The sequence below is a fragment of the Symphalangus syndactylus genome, chromosome 9 (assembly GCF_028878055.3).
Source record: "Symphalangus syndactylus isolate Jambi chromosome 9, NHGRI_mSymSyn1-v2.1_pri, whole genome shotgun sequence".
Taxonomy (NCBI): domain Eukaryota; kingdom Metazoa; phylum Chordata; class Mammalia; order Primates; family Hylobatidae; genus Symphalangus; species Symphalangus syndactylus.
In genome coordinates this window covers 122483675-122498008 of record NC_072431.2, presented here as the reverse complement: position 1 = coordinate 122498008, position 14334 = coordinate 122483675, and the positions used below count along the sequence as shown (strand labels likewise).

At 33.3% G+C, this 14334-nt stretch overlaps 1 protein-coding gene across 6 annotated transcripts in view; it reads left to right on the top strand.

Moving 5' to 3' along the window:
* CNTLN (centlein) overlaps nucleotides 1-14334 on the top strand; it is a 369272-nt gene that overhangs the window by 121457 nt on the left and 233481 nt on the right. For 4 of the 6 annotated variants that reach the window (XM_055294179.2, XM_055294183.2, XM_063609088.1 and 1 more), the window contains exon 6: nucleotides 12527-12660. In XM_055294179.2, coding sequence (XP_055150154.1) covers nucleotides 12527-12660 — 134 coding nt within the window. Of the gene's footprint in view, nucleotides 1-12526; nucleotides 12665-14334 lie in introns of all 6 variants that reach the window. The other 2 variants (XM_055294182.2, XM_055294180.2) reach the window with 1 other exon arrangement.

Below are 14334 nucleotides of genomic sequence, written 5' to 3'. Positions count from 1 at the left end.
TTATCCTTAATAACCTTCCATGTAGATGCTTTTTCAGTTATTTAATGTGGAATATTGAATTTTCAACTATTATTGTAAATTTTTCTGTTTATCAATTCTTTAATTGTTTGCTCTCTATATTTTGGGGCTCTGTTGTTTGGTGCCTACATGTTTATTATTGTTATAACTTCTCAATAAGTTGATTATTAGATTTTTTGTCTCTTGTAACCATTTTTGCCTTAAAGACTTTTCTTTCTGATATGACTCTGTCTACCCCAGCTCTCTTCTGGTTACTATTTGCATGGAATATCTTTTTCTATCATGTTCCTTTTAACTTGTTTGTACCTTTGGATTTAAAGTGAGTCTTTTGTAGATAATATATCATTGTAGAATGTTTTCTTTATACCTTATGCCAATCACTTTTTTTCTGACTGGAGAATTTAATTCATTTATATTTAGAGAAATTATTAATGAGGAAGAACTAACTTCTGCCATTTTTTCTTTTTACAGCTTTTTATGTCTCTCATTTCCTCCGTTATTGCTTTCCTTAGTTGATTTTTTCTAGTGACACATTTCGATTTTATTTGTTTAGTATATATGTTATTGATAATTTCTTTGTGTTTACCATGTAGATTGCACATCTTTCTAAATTTATAGCAATAACATTTGAATTGATACAAAGTGTTTTTGATAGTATACAAAACTCTTTTCCTCTACAGCTTTGTCCATCCATTTTATGTTATTGTTATCACAAATTATATCTTATACATGTGTACTTAATGTATAAAAAGTTTATACATTATTTATATAGTTTTTATGTAGTTTATATAGTTTTTATGTGTTTGTTTTTGAAATCATGTAGGAAATAAAAAGGATAATTAGAAGCCAAATAGGTAATACTGGCTTTTACATTTGCTCACCTATTTACCTTTACTAGAAGTCTTTATTTCTTCATATGGATTTGAGTTACTGCCTTTCATCCTTTCATTTCAATCTGAAGGATTCCATTTTGCATTGCTTGTAGTGCAGGTGAAGTGGTAATGACTTCTCTCAATTTTTATTTGTAAATGTCTTAATTTCTCCCCTTTTAAGGACAGTTTTTGCTGGATAGAAGATTCAAGGTTAATATTTGTTTTTTCCTTATTACATTAAATATGTTATCTCAGTGCCTCTGTACTTCATGGTTTCTGGCAAGAAATCAGCTTTTACTCTCATTAAGGATCCCATGTATGTGATGAGTCACTTCTTTCTTGCTACTTTGAAGATTGTCTCTTTTTTGTAGGCTGAATTTCACGAGTTTGACTATAATGTATCTCAACATGAGTCTATTTTGTTGATCTTACTTGGAGTTTATTGAGGTTTTCGGATTTGTAGATTCATATCTTTCATCACATTTTGGAAGTTTTGGGCCATCATTTATTCAAATAGTATTTCTACCATTTTCTTGGTCCCTTCTCCTGTAGGGATTCCCATAATATGTATGTTGGTCTGCTTGACGGTGTCCCACTGATCACTTTTTTTCTTTTTTCTCTCTTTATGCTCTTCAGACTCAATGATTTTAATTGTTCTATCTTCTAGTTATCTAATTACTTTTTGTGCTGAAATCTGCTGCTGAACCCTCTAGTGAATATTTTATTTCAGTTGTATTTTTCAGCTCCAGAATTACTTTTGTGTGTGTATTTTGTTCCTTTTTTTCCCTTTCATTGATATGTAATAATCTACCTATTTATGGGCTTTATGTGAGTTTTTGTTACATGCATGTAATTTGTAATGATGAAGTCAGGGTATTTGGGGTCTCCATCACCTTGAGTTTTTATCAATTTTATGTGTTGGTATCATTTATAGTCTCTTTCAGTTGCTTTGAAATATACGTGACGTTGTTCCCAAGTATAGGAACCTGAGTGTGCTGTCAAACACTAGAACTTATTTCTTCCATCTAACTGCATATTAGTTCCAATAACCAACCTTTATACATCCCTACTCTCCCACTTTCCCTTCCCGGTATATGGTATCTATCACTGTATTCCCAGTCACCATGAGATAAGGTTTTTAGCTTACAGATGTGAGTAAAAATATGCAGTATTTGTCTTTCTCTGCCTGACTTATTTAATGTAGTGACCTTCAGTTCCATCCATGCTACTTCAAATGGTATGATTTCATTCTTTTTTATGTCTAAGTAGTATTCCATTTTTATATATACACCACATTTTCTTTATGCATTAGTTTGGTTTGTTTGTGGATACTTAGGTTGATGCCATATCTTTGCTATTATGAATAATGCCACAATAAATGTTCAGTTGCAGCCACCTATCTCTTTGATATACTGATTTATTTTCCTTTGGATAGATACCCAGTAGTGGGATTGCGGGATTGTATGGTAGTTCTGTTTGTTTTTTTGAGAAATTTCCATACTGTTTTTCTTAGTTGTTACACTAATTTTCATTTTCACCAACAGTGTATAAGAGTTCTGTTATATACACTGTTGCATCCTCACATCTGTTATTTTCTGTGCCTTTAATAACAGTCATTCAAACTAGGATGATGTGACATCTCATTATGGTTTTGATTTGCATTTTCCTGATGATTAATGATGCTGAGCATTTTTCATATACCTGTTGGCCATGTGTATATCTTCTTTTGAGAAATGTCCATTTTTGCACATGTTAAAATGTGACTTTTTAAAAACTGTTGAGTTCTTTGAGTTCCTTGTAGATTCTAGTTACTAGTCCCCTGTTGACTGAGTAATCTGCAAATATTTTAACTCATTCAAAAGGTTTCTTGCTACTTTGAAGACTGTCTCTTTTTTGTAGGCTGAATTTCAACCTATTTTTTCTTTTGCTGTGCAGAAGGTTTTTATTTAATATAGTTCCATTTGTCTATTTTTATTTTTGTTGCTTGTGCTTTTGAGTTCTTAGGCATAAAATCTTTGCCTAGACCAATGTCTTGGAGAGTTTTCTCTATGTTTTCTTCTAGTATTTTTATATTTCCATGTATTACAATTAAGCCTTTAATCCATCTTAAGTTTATTTGTTGTATGGTGAGAGATGTGTCCAGTTTCATTCTTTTACTCATGGTTATCTAGTTTTTCTAGCACCATTTATTGAAGTGGTGCTATCCTATTCTATCGCCAATGTATATTCTTGGTAGCTTTGTTGAAGATCAGTCAGCTGTGAATTGGTGGATTTACTTCTGGGTTCTATGTTTTGTTTCATTGGTCTATGTGTCTATATTTATGCCAATACCATGCTGTTTCAGTTAGTATATCCTTCTAATATGTTTTGAAGTCAGATAGTCTCACACCTCCAGCTTGGTTCTTTTGCTCAGGATTGCTTTGGGTATTCAGGCTCTTTTTTGGTTCCATATCAATTTTAGAATTGTTTTTTCTATTTCTGTGAAAAATAATGTTGGTAGTAATAGAGATTGCATTGAATCTAGATTGCTTTGGGCAGTTTTGTCATTTTAATAATATTAATTCATCTGACCCATGAGCGTGATATGTTTTTCTTGTTTGTGTCCTCTTCAATTTCTTTCATCAGTGTTTTGTTTGTTTGTTTTGTAAGAGATCTTAACCCTCCTTGGTTAAATTCAATCCCAGATATTTATTTGTGTTTTTTGTCGCTTTTGGAAGTAGAATTGCTTTTTTGATTTCTTCTTCAGCTATTTCATTACTAATGTATGGAAATGCTACTTATTTTGTACATGATTTTGTATCCTGCAACTTTACTGAATTTATCAGTTCTGAGAGTTTTTCTGGTAGAGTCATCAAAAAAAGAAAAAGATATAAGATCATGTTGTTTGCAAAGAGGGACAGTTTGACTTTCTCTTTTTCAAATTGGATGTCTTTTCTATTTTTTTTTTTTTTTTTTTTCTTTTGCCTGATTGCTCTGACTTGGACTTCCAGTACTGTGTTGACTAGAGGTGGTAAAACTGGGCATTCTTGTCTTGTTTAAATTATTGGAGGAGAGGTCTTTAATTTTTCCCCATTTAATATGATGTTAGCTATGGGTTTGTTATATATGATCTTTATTATTTGGAGGCATGTTCTTTGTTTGCCTGGTTTGTTGACAGTTTCTATAATGAAGGTGTGTTGAATTTTATCATGATTTTTCTGTATTAATTGAGATGATCAGATTATTTTTGTCCTTCAGTTCATTGATGTGAGGTGTTAACATTTGTTGATTTGTATATATTGAATCATCCCTGCATCCCTGGGACAAATCCCAGTTGAACATATTTGTATTATGATGTTGACCATCTTTTCATATGCTTCTTGGCCACTTGTATGTCATCTTTGGAGATGTATCTATTGAATTCTTTTTGTTGCCTTTTTAATGTGTTGATTGTGTCCTTTGGTGAATAGAAGTTTTCAATTTTGAGGTAGTACCATCTGTATGTTTTTGGCATAGTCCCAATTTTATGTTTCTGCTTTTGTTGCCTGTGCTTTTGGTGTCATTTGCAAGAAATCATTGCCAAATCCAAAATCATGATGCGTTTCTGCTACGTTGGGAGTTTTCTAGTTTTAGCTTTTATATTTTGGTCTTTAATCTATTTTGAGGTTTTTTTTTTCTTTTGTGTATATGGTGTAAGGGCCCAAATTCATTCATTTGTGAGCACATATCTAGTTTTTCCGGCAACATTTGTTGAAAAGGCTGCCCTTTAGTCATCAGTCGGTCTTGGTACCTTTGTGAGAAGTGATTTGAGCACATATAGAAATGTTTATTTCTAGGCTATTTTTCATTGGTTTGTATGAATGTATGTATGTCAGTACAATACTGTTTTCATTACTGTAGCTTTGTAATACATTTTGAAATGAAGAAATATGAGTTCTCCAATATTGTTGTTGTTTCTATTTCTGCATTACTTTGCTGAGGATAATAGCTTCCAGCTGCATCCATATTGCTGAAAAGGATATAATTTTTTTAACTGCTACATAGTATTCTATAGTGTATATGTATTATATTTTCTTTATCCAGTCTGCTATTGATGGTCACCTAGGTTGATTCCATGTCTTTGCTATTCTGTTGTGATGCATATACAAATACATGTGTGTTTTTGGTAGAACAATTTATTTTTCTTTGGCTACTGAGTAATCCCAGTAATGGGGTTGCTGGGTCAAATGGTAGTTCTATTTTTATTTTTATTTCTTTGAGAAATCTCCAAACTGCTTTCCACAGTGGCTGAACTAATTTTCAAACCTACCAACAATGTATAAACATTGCCTTTTCTCCACAGCTTCTCCAACATCTGTTATTTTTGACTGTTTAGTAAAAGCCATTATGATTGGTGTGAGATGGTATCTCATTGTATTTCTGATTTGCATTTCTCTGATGATTAGTGATTTTGAGCATTTCTTTCATGATTGTTGGCTGTTTGTATGTCTTCTTTTGACAAGTGTCTGTTCATGTTCTTTGCCCACTTTTTAATGGGATCATTTGTTTTTTTGCTTGTTGACTTAAGTTTCTTATGGATTCTGGATGTTAAACATGGATGTTAGAAGCCTGTTAGATGCATAATTTGTCAATATTTTCTCCCATTCTGTAGGTTGACTGTTTACTCTGATGATAGTTTCTTTTGCTATGCAGAAGCTCTTTAGTTTAATTAGATCCCATTTGTCAATTTTTGTTGCAGTTGCTTTTGGTGTCTTCATCATAAAATCTTTGCCAGTTCCTGTGTCCAGAATGGTATTGCCTAGGTTGTCTTCAAAGGTTTTTATAGTTTTTGTTTTCATATTTAAGTCTTTAATCCATCTTGAGTTGATTTTTGTGTGTGGTGTAAGGAAGTGGTCCAGTTTCAATCTTCTGCATTTGGCCAGCCAGTTATCTCAGCACCATTTATTGAATAGGGAGTCTTTTCCCCATTTCATGTTTTTGTCAGCTTTGTTAAAGATCAGGTAATTGTAGGTGTGCAACTTTATTTCTGCGTTCTCTAGTCTGTTCCATTGGTCTCTGTGTCTGTTTTTGTACCAATAATACCATGCTATTTTGGTTACTGTAGCCCTGTAGTATAGTTTGAAGTTGGATAATGTGATGCCTCTGGCTTTGTTCATTTTGCTTAGGATTGCTTTGTCTAATTGGGCTTTTTGGTTCCATATAAATTTTGGAATAGTTTTTATAATTCTGTCAAAAATGACATTGGTAGTTTGGTAAGAATAGCATCGAATCTGTAGATTCCTTTGTGGAGTAGGGCCATCTTAATGATATTGATTCTTCCAATCCATGAGCATGGCATGTTTTTCAATTGGTTTTTGTCATCTATGATTTCTCTCAGCAGTGTTTTGTACTTCTCCTTGTAAAGATCTTTCACCTTCTTGGTTAGATGTATTCCTGGGCATTTTGTTATTTTTTGTGGCTATTGTAAATGGGATTGTGTTTGATTTCTTTGCAGCTTGAACATTGTCGGCATTTAGAAATGCTACTGATTTTTGTGCATTGATTTTATATCCTGAAACTTTACTGAAATTGTGTATTCCCTAGGAGCTTTTTGGTGGAATTTGTAAGGTTTTCTATGTATAGAATCATATCATCAGTGACAAGGGGTAACATGACTTCTTTTCCTATTTGTATGTCTTTTATTTTTTTCTCTTGACTGATTGCTCTGGCTAGGACTTCTAGTACTATGTTGAATAGGAGTGGTAAGAGTGGGCATGGGTTCTAATTAAACTAAAGAGCTTCTGCACAGCAGAAGAAACTAGCATCAGAGTGAACAGTCAACCTATAGAATGAAAGAAAATTTTTGCAGTCTACCATTCTGACAAACGTATCCAGAATCTACAAGGAACTAAAGCAAATTTACAAGAAAAAAACAACCCCATCAAAAAGTAGGTGAAGGACATGAACAGACACTTCTCCTTCAAAAGTGGACATTATGATGCCAAACAAACATATGCAAAAAGCTTATCATAAGTAGTCATTAGAGAAATGCATATCAAAACCACAATGAGATACCATCTCACGCCAGTTAGAACGGCGATTATTAAAAAGTTGGGAAACAACAGATGCTGGCAATGCTATGGAGAAATAGGAACGCTTTTACACTGATGGTGGGAGTGCAAATAAGTTCAACCATTGTGGAGGACAGTGTGGTGATTCCTCAAGGATCTAGAACCAGGAACACCGTTTGACCCAGCAATACCATTACTGGGTATATACTCAAAGGGTTATAAATCATTCTACTATAAAGACACATGCACACGTATGTTTACTGCAGCACTATTTACAATAGCAAAGACTTGGAACCAACCTAAATGCCCTTCAGTGATAGACTGGATAAAGAAAATGTGGCACATATACACCATGGAATACTATGCAGCCATAAAAGAGAATGAGTTCACATCCTTTGCAGGGACATGGATGAAGCTGGAAGCTATCATCCCCAGCAAACTAACACAGGAACAGAAAACCAACACTGCATGTTCTCACTCATAAGTGGGAGTTGAACAGTGAGAACACATGAACACAGGAAGGGGAGCATCATACACTGAGGCCTGTTGTGGGGTAGGGGGAAAGGGGAGGGAGAGCATTATGACAGATACCTAATGCATATTTTGGGGTTAAAACCTAGATGATGGGTTGATGAGTGCAGCAAACACCATGGCACATGTATACCCATGCAACAAACCTTCACATTCTGCACATGTATCCGAGAACTTAAAAAAAAAAAAAAGAGTAGGTATCTCTGTATTGTTCCAGTTCTTAAGGGGAATGCTTCCAGCTTTTGCCAGTATGATCAGTATGATGTTGGCTGTGGGTTTGTCATAGATGGCTTGTAGTATTTTGGGGTGTGTTCCTTCAATACCTAGTTTGTCAAGAGTTTTTATCATGAAGGGATGTTGGATTTTATCAAAAGGTTTTCTGTGTCTATTGAGATGATCATATGGTTTTGTTTTAATTCTATTTTATAATTATTTGAGTTTTAAAATCTAATTTATCTAAAGGTTTATCAATTTTTAAAGATTCCAAATCCAACTCTTATTTAAAATTTTTTTTCTATTGTTATTTAATTAATCACTACTCTAATCCTTCTTATTTCCTTTCTTCTGCTAACGTTTGGTTCAATTTGTTCTTCTAGTTGTTTCCAACGTGTAAATTTAGGTTGTTGAGATTTATCTTCCTTTTTAATGTACTACACACTTACATCTATAAACTTGCCTCCTACCATTCCTTTTTCTGCATCCCATAAGTTTTGATTTTGGTATGTTTTCTCATTTTTATTTGTCTGAAGGTATTTTCTAATTTCTTTCTTTCATGATCTCTTCTTTGGTCAATTGGTTGTTTAAGAATGTTTTGCATAATTTCCACGTGGATGAAAAATTTTCAGTTTTCCTTCTGTAATTGATTTCTGCTTTTATTACATTGTGATCAGAAAAAATACTTTATATAATTTTAGTATTTTAAAATTTGTTGAGCCTTGTTTTATGGTCCATCATGGAGAATGTTTCATGTGCCATTAAGATGAATGTATATTCTGTTGTTGTTGAGTGGAATATTCTGTATTATTCTTTTAGTTCCATTTGTTCTATAGTGTTGTTCTACTCCTCTATTTCATTATTTATTTTGGTTCTAGACCACCACAATAAAGGGAATATTGTAATAAAGTGAGTCACACAAGTGTTTTTGGTTTTTGACTTCATATAATTATATTGTACATTCGTTGTAAGATTTATTTCTGGTTATTTTATGTTTCTTGTTGGTATTATAAATGTTTAGTTATATAGAAAATCATCTGAGTTTTGCACAGTCGTCTTTTATAATCTTGCTCAACTCTAGCTCTAAGTGTTTACACTTTGTTTTTGTTTGTTGGTGGAAGCTCATATTGGCTGCTAATAAGAATGGTTTACTCTTTCTGTTAATATTTATATATTTAATGTCTTTTCTCTTTCCCTTCTCTTAGTATATTACCTAAAATCCCCAGGACAATTTTAATATAAAACAAGTTTGTCTTTGATTTTTTAATGAACATTTCACCATTAATTATCATATTTGCTGATTTTTGGCATTCATATTACCAAAGTAAGAAAATTATTCTGTATTCCTATTTTGTTGTTAGTTTTTTGTTTTTGTTTTTAAATCGTAAGGTGTTGGATTGTTTTGGTGATTTTTCTGACTCTGTTGGCATGTTCATATTGTTTTTCCTTTAATCTCTTAATGTGGTAAATTATATTAATAGATTTTCTAACGTTAAGCCATCTTTATATTTCTGAAACCAAGTAATCTCAATAAATTACCCAAATCTTCCTTTAATACTAGTATAGCTTATTTTGGATTTTTGCATCTATATGCCTAAGTGATATTGCCTTGAAATGTTCCTTTTTATGTCCTTCCCTTTATAACTTGGATAACAGGTCATTTCATAGAATGAGTTGAGAACATCCTTTTTAAATTCTGTGTAACGTTTCCCACAAGATGGGGGTTATTCATTTATTGAAATGTTTATAAACCTTTCCTTTAAACCTTTAGGACCAGATAAGGTGTTTTTGTGAGTCAGCTTTACATAATTGATTAAATGTGTTGATATTTGTAACCTTTTAAATTATCCTTTTGAAATTTTCTATTTTTTCTTTTTTTGAATTTTTAAATTTAGAATGTGTAATATAGTCACATGGCTCAAAACTGAACAATATATAGTGGGAAACAATGAAAAGTTTTACCTTAATTTTGTGTGAATATCAAGGGCATTTCCTTCAGAAAGGAGTTCTATTTTTTTTTTTTTTTTTGCTCTGTCGTCCAGGCTGGAGTGCAGTGGCGCAATCTCGGCTCACTGCAAGCTCTGCCTCCCAGGTTCACACCATTCTCTCGCCTCAGCCTCCCGAGTAGCTGGGACTACAGGTGCCCGCCACCACGCCCAGCTAATTTTTTGTATTTTTAGTAGAGATGGGGTTTCACCGTGTTAGCCAGGGTGGTCTCGATCTCCTGACCTCGTGATCTGCCCGCCTCGGCCTCCCAAAGTGCTGGGATTACAGGCATGAGCCACCGTGCCCGGCCCTATTTTTGTTTTTTACCTTGGGAGCATGACTTGTGGGGGCCCACCATAAGTCATGCTCCAGATTTGGGGTTCACTGACCTTCCAAAAATGGAAACCCAGGCTGGAATTCTGTGTGAGGGCTAGCTTTAGGACCACCTGTACTGAGGGGTGCATTTTCCTATTTCGTTTTCTTTCTTTCTTTGCTTAGTATTACAAATGAAGTTGTGTTACTTATTCTTGATTCCATTGTAGTAATTTAGGTTTTTCATGAAAAATTGTTCTAGATTTTTATACTTACTGGAAAACTTGTTCTAGTATTTTCTAATGATTAAAATACATATATTATATCCACCAGAAGCTGACATTTGGATTTCTGTTTTCAGCCTATCTTTCTTGTAGTCAGCTTTATCATGATGAATGGACCCACCATTCACCTCTTTGCTCTCAGGCCATATCCCTACGAGAGATCTTTAATTCCTGTTTTTATCTTGCAACTCCACAGACACTTATCAACAGGTCCTGTCATTTTTACCTTCAGAATATATTTTAAATTTGACTCTTCACCACCTCTGTTATTACTTATCAAGCCACCATCAGCTTTGGCTGGATTATTTCAATAATTTTTTATTTGGTTCCTCTGTGTCTACTCTTAACGTAAAATAGTTTTTTCACTTTAGCTGCCTGGTTGTTCCATTTTTGCTTCATAATATTTGTCTATATTCTGCATATTTATAGTTCTTTTCAATTGGTTCCCATATTTGCATTTCACTAGGATAGTGTCCCCTCCCTCCCTCCCTTCCTTCCTTCCTCTCTCTTTCCTTTCCTTTCCCTTCCTTCCTTCCTTCCTTCCTTCCTTCCTTCCTTCCTTCCTTCCTTCCTTCCTTCCTTCCTTCCTTCTTTCTTCCTTTCCCTCCCTCCCTTCCTTCCTTCCTTTCTTTCCTTTGGTGCAATCTCAGCTCGCTGCAACCTCAGCCTCCCAGGTTCAAGCAATTCTCTTGCCTCAGCCTCCCGAGTAGCTGGGACTACAGGTCCGTGCCACCATGCCCAACTAATTTTTGCACTTTTAGTAGAGACGCGGTTTCACCATGTTGGCTAGGATAGTCTCGATCTATTGACCTCATGATCCGCCCGCCTCAGCCTCCCAAAGTGCTGGGATTACAGGCGTGAGTGCCTGGCCGGATAATGTTTATTTCTGATTGTTCACTTCATTGACTCTGTTTTTGAAGGTTAGATTTTGAAGGGTTTGTCTTGATAGGAATGTTTTACCATCCTCTATTTCTACCCTGGTGTTCGTTTATCCCTTTTAAGATATTTTGAGGTTCCTGGTACTTTTGGGTACCTCAGTCAGGAGCTAGATCTTCTTTCCAGCCTGAGGCATCTTGTCCCTCCCTGATATTTGGCAGAAATCAGATTGAATCTTGAGATGAGCAGCTTTACACAGACCCTATCTGTGGTGTGTTAAAAAATTTCTTCTGTGTCTCCAGACCACAGTCACAATCTGTTTCTGGCTTCTTTTTAAGAGTATGAGAACCCTTCTGTAGTCCCCAGTTTCATTGTCTGAGTTTGGATTCTTTCCCCTGGTAAGCGTAACAATGCATTTAGTCCTAACTGTCAGTAGTTGAACATCTGCCACCTCTGTATATGTTGGGCACAAAGATAGAGTAAGTTTTTAAAAAGGCTTGCTTTCCCTCCCTGCCTCCTTCTGCCCTTCTTTTCTCCCCTCTGTCTTCCTCTCCTTCCTCCATCTAGTTGTCTACCTTTGTTATCCATCATTGTCTCTTTTTTTTTTTTTTTACAGATAAATAGGAATTTCTAGTGCTTTACCTAAAACTCGGTGTTTATGTTTGGAAATAATGAATGTATGGTGTTTCTGTTGGCATACTTTATTTAGATATATATTTAGTTCTTTGCAAAAATAATTAAAATTAATTTTATAATACATTCTTTGAGACATCTAATTTTAAAATCCTTTCACAATGAAAAAAGATTAGAGAATGATCAGGAGGAAAAGATCAACTTTCAAGAACTTTAGGTAAATTTCACTACAGTCAAGAGAATTGAACACGATCTGAGTCTCAAACTTTGAAAAACTGTTCTGATGTCTTTGAAGCACTGTCCTTTCTTCTTGAAATGTATCTGTGTATGTGCACTTCAAACAGAGAAAAGAGGGAAATAAGTAAATGTCTATAATTTGTTGTGATTAATATTGAAGTAAATGAGTTCATTTTTGTTCAGCTAATGTATTACTTTATTGCACAATAATTTAATAACTACATTTTTTATCCATATCTTCTAGTTTATTTGCTTCAAATTCTTAACTTTTACACCAAGAGGCCATGATATTTTTAAGTTTCTGAAAAAAAAAAAATCTGTGACTGGTATAAAAGTTATTGTTTGTGTTAAAATTATTTTAAGTAAGTGAAAAACTTAAAACGATATTAGTTTTTCTCTGTCATTTTGTAGAATAATTAAATATAACAGATGTTTTGTTACATGTAGTATTATGTTTGATTTTTTCTTTTTATTTATTTTTTTTAATTTTTATTGTTATTATGTTTGATTATTGATATAAGCACTCTAATTTTAGGCCTTTGAAGACAATTTAATTGAAGCAAGGAAAGAAGTTGAAGTATCACAGAGTAAATATAATGCTCTATCATTACAGTTGAGTAATAAACAGACTGAACTTATCCAGAAGGATATGGATATTACCCTGGTCAGGCAAGTATATTCAATTTTTAATTTAACATCATAGAAATGTCATTAGTCATTCAGAATGATAGCATTTATACTTATTACTAACACCCTAAAATAATAACTATGTTTTCTATGGTTATGTATGTTTGCTCATTGAGAATCTGGAGTTATTTACACTAATTTGAAAAATTGCTTAGAAGAATGAGTGGGTCTACAGGATTGGACGAGCATGGTCAAGGGGTACCCTAGTTTCAGTTTTTAACAAGGGCATTGCAATGCTTTCATTCATTGTTTTCTTCTAACATTTCTAGCCATGTGTTATATGATGCTCATATTGTTACAGTGAACAATAATAACTGAGAAACAAATTTTGACTTTTAATTTTATTATATTCTGTATAGTTTGTTTTAAAGCAGTCTTTCTATATCGACATAATTGATTTTATAATACTCTTCATAAAGTTGGATTACTTGAAAAAGTAAGCATGGTACACTTGTATTTCTAAGTGTTTTTTAAAGATGTTAAAACTATTAATTTACTTTGTAATTACCTTTTCCAGAAAATAGTATGAGAGAGAATAAATTAAGACAGAAGTTTTCCTTGGTTCATAGATCAATATCTATCTATCTATCTATCTATCCATCCATCCACACGCATGAATGGACATGCATGCATATTTGTATGTATGTGTTTATTTATTTTGGTAGCACCAGAGCATGGGATTGAAGGTATGCTTCTAGAGGTATATAATAGACTTTGATTGTATAATTTATTTTAATTTAAAACTAAGTGATAAATAAATGATGGATACGCCACTGCCATTCTGGTACACACTGGGTGGAGTTCTTTGGTAAAACTTGTCTGGGAATTTTCCTTCATGTTAGTGGGCATTAGTAAGGGGGTCAAGTTAGTGCTGTTTATGAGGTAGTTTTTATAGTTCCATTAGGTAAAATACAGTTTTGTAAATTTAAATATGCCATTGTGAATTTAGTTTGGATAAGAAACTGTTTACCATTATTGAAGCCAGTAAAATTAAAATCAATTAGGAAATTAACAGATTCTTTGTATCATATTTTAAAAACTTTCTCATCATAATGGTGAGGAAAAGTATAAACTTTATAGATGATAGACTGGTTGACATATCAACTCATGTTATAATTATTTTTAAAGCAATAATGAAGTCAGAAAAGTAACTCTAAATAGGAATAGAATCTTAGATTTGGATGAAATTTAAACATTATTATTTATTCTTATCCTCTTCCCAGTAAGATAGCATAGCATTTAGTCTTTCCTTGAAAACTTAGTTTAAAAGTTTCTGATGCTTTTCAAGACTGCTATTTTCGTTTTATATTGTTTAAATTTTTGAACATTGTTTTACATGTACTTAGTTGAAATTTGTCTTTTTATAGTTCCCACCCATGTATTGTAGTTTTATTATCTGGAGGATCTCAGAAACAATCTAATCCCTATTCTGTAACATAGCTCAGTGGTCTTAGACGGTTATCAATGACAACATTTTTTCACTAATTGATCAACTACTCCTATTTCTTACATAAACTCTCCGTGTACATATTTCACAGATGTTATCATGTTTTGGGTTACCTTTCTGACTGTTTTCCATATTGTCAATCTTCTTCTTAAAATATAACATCTAGAATTGCATAAAATATTTCAACAAAGACCTTTCCATTTTAGAGT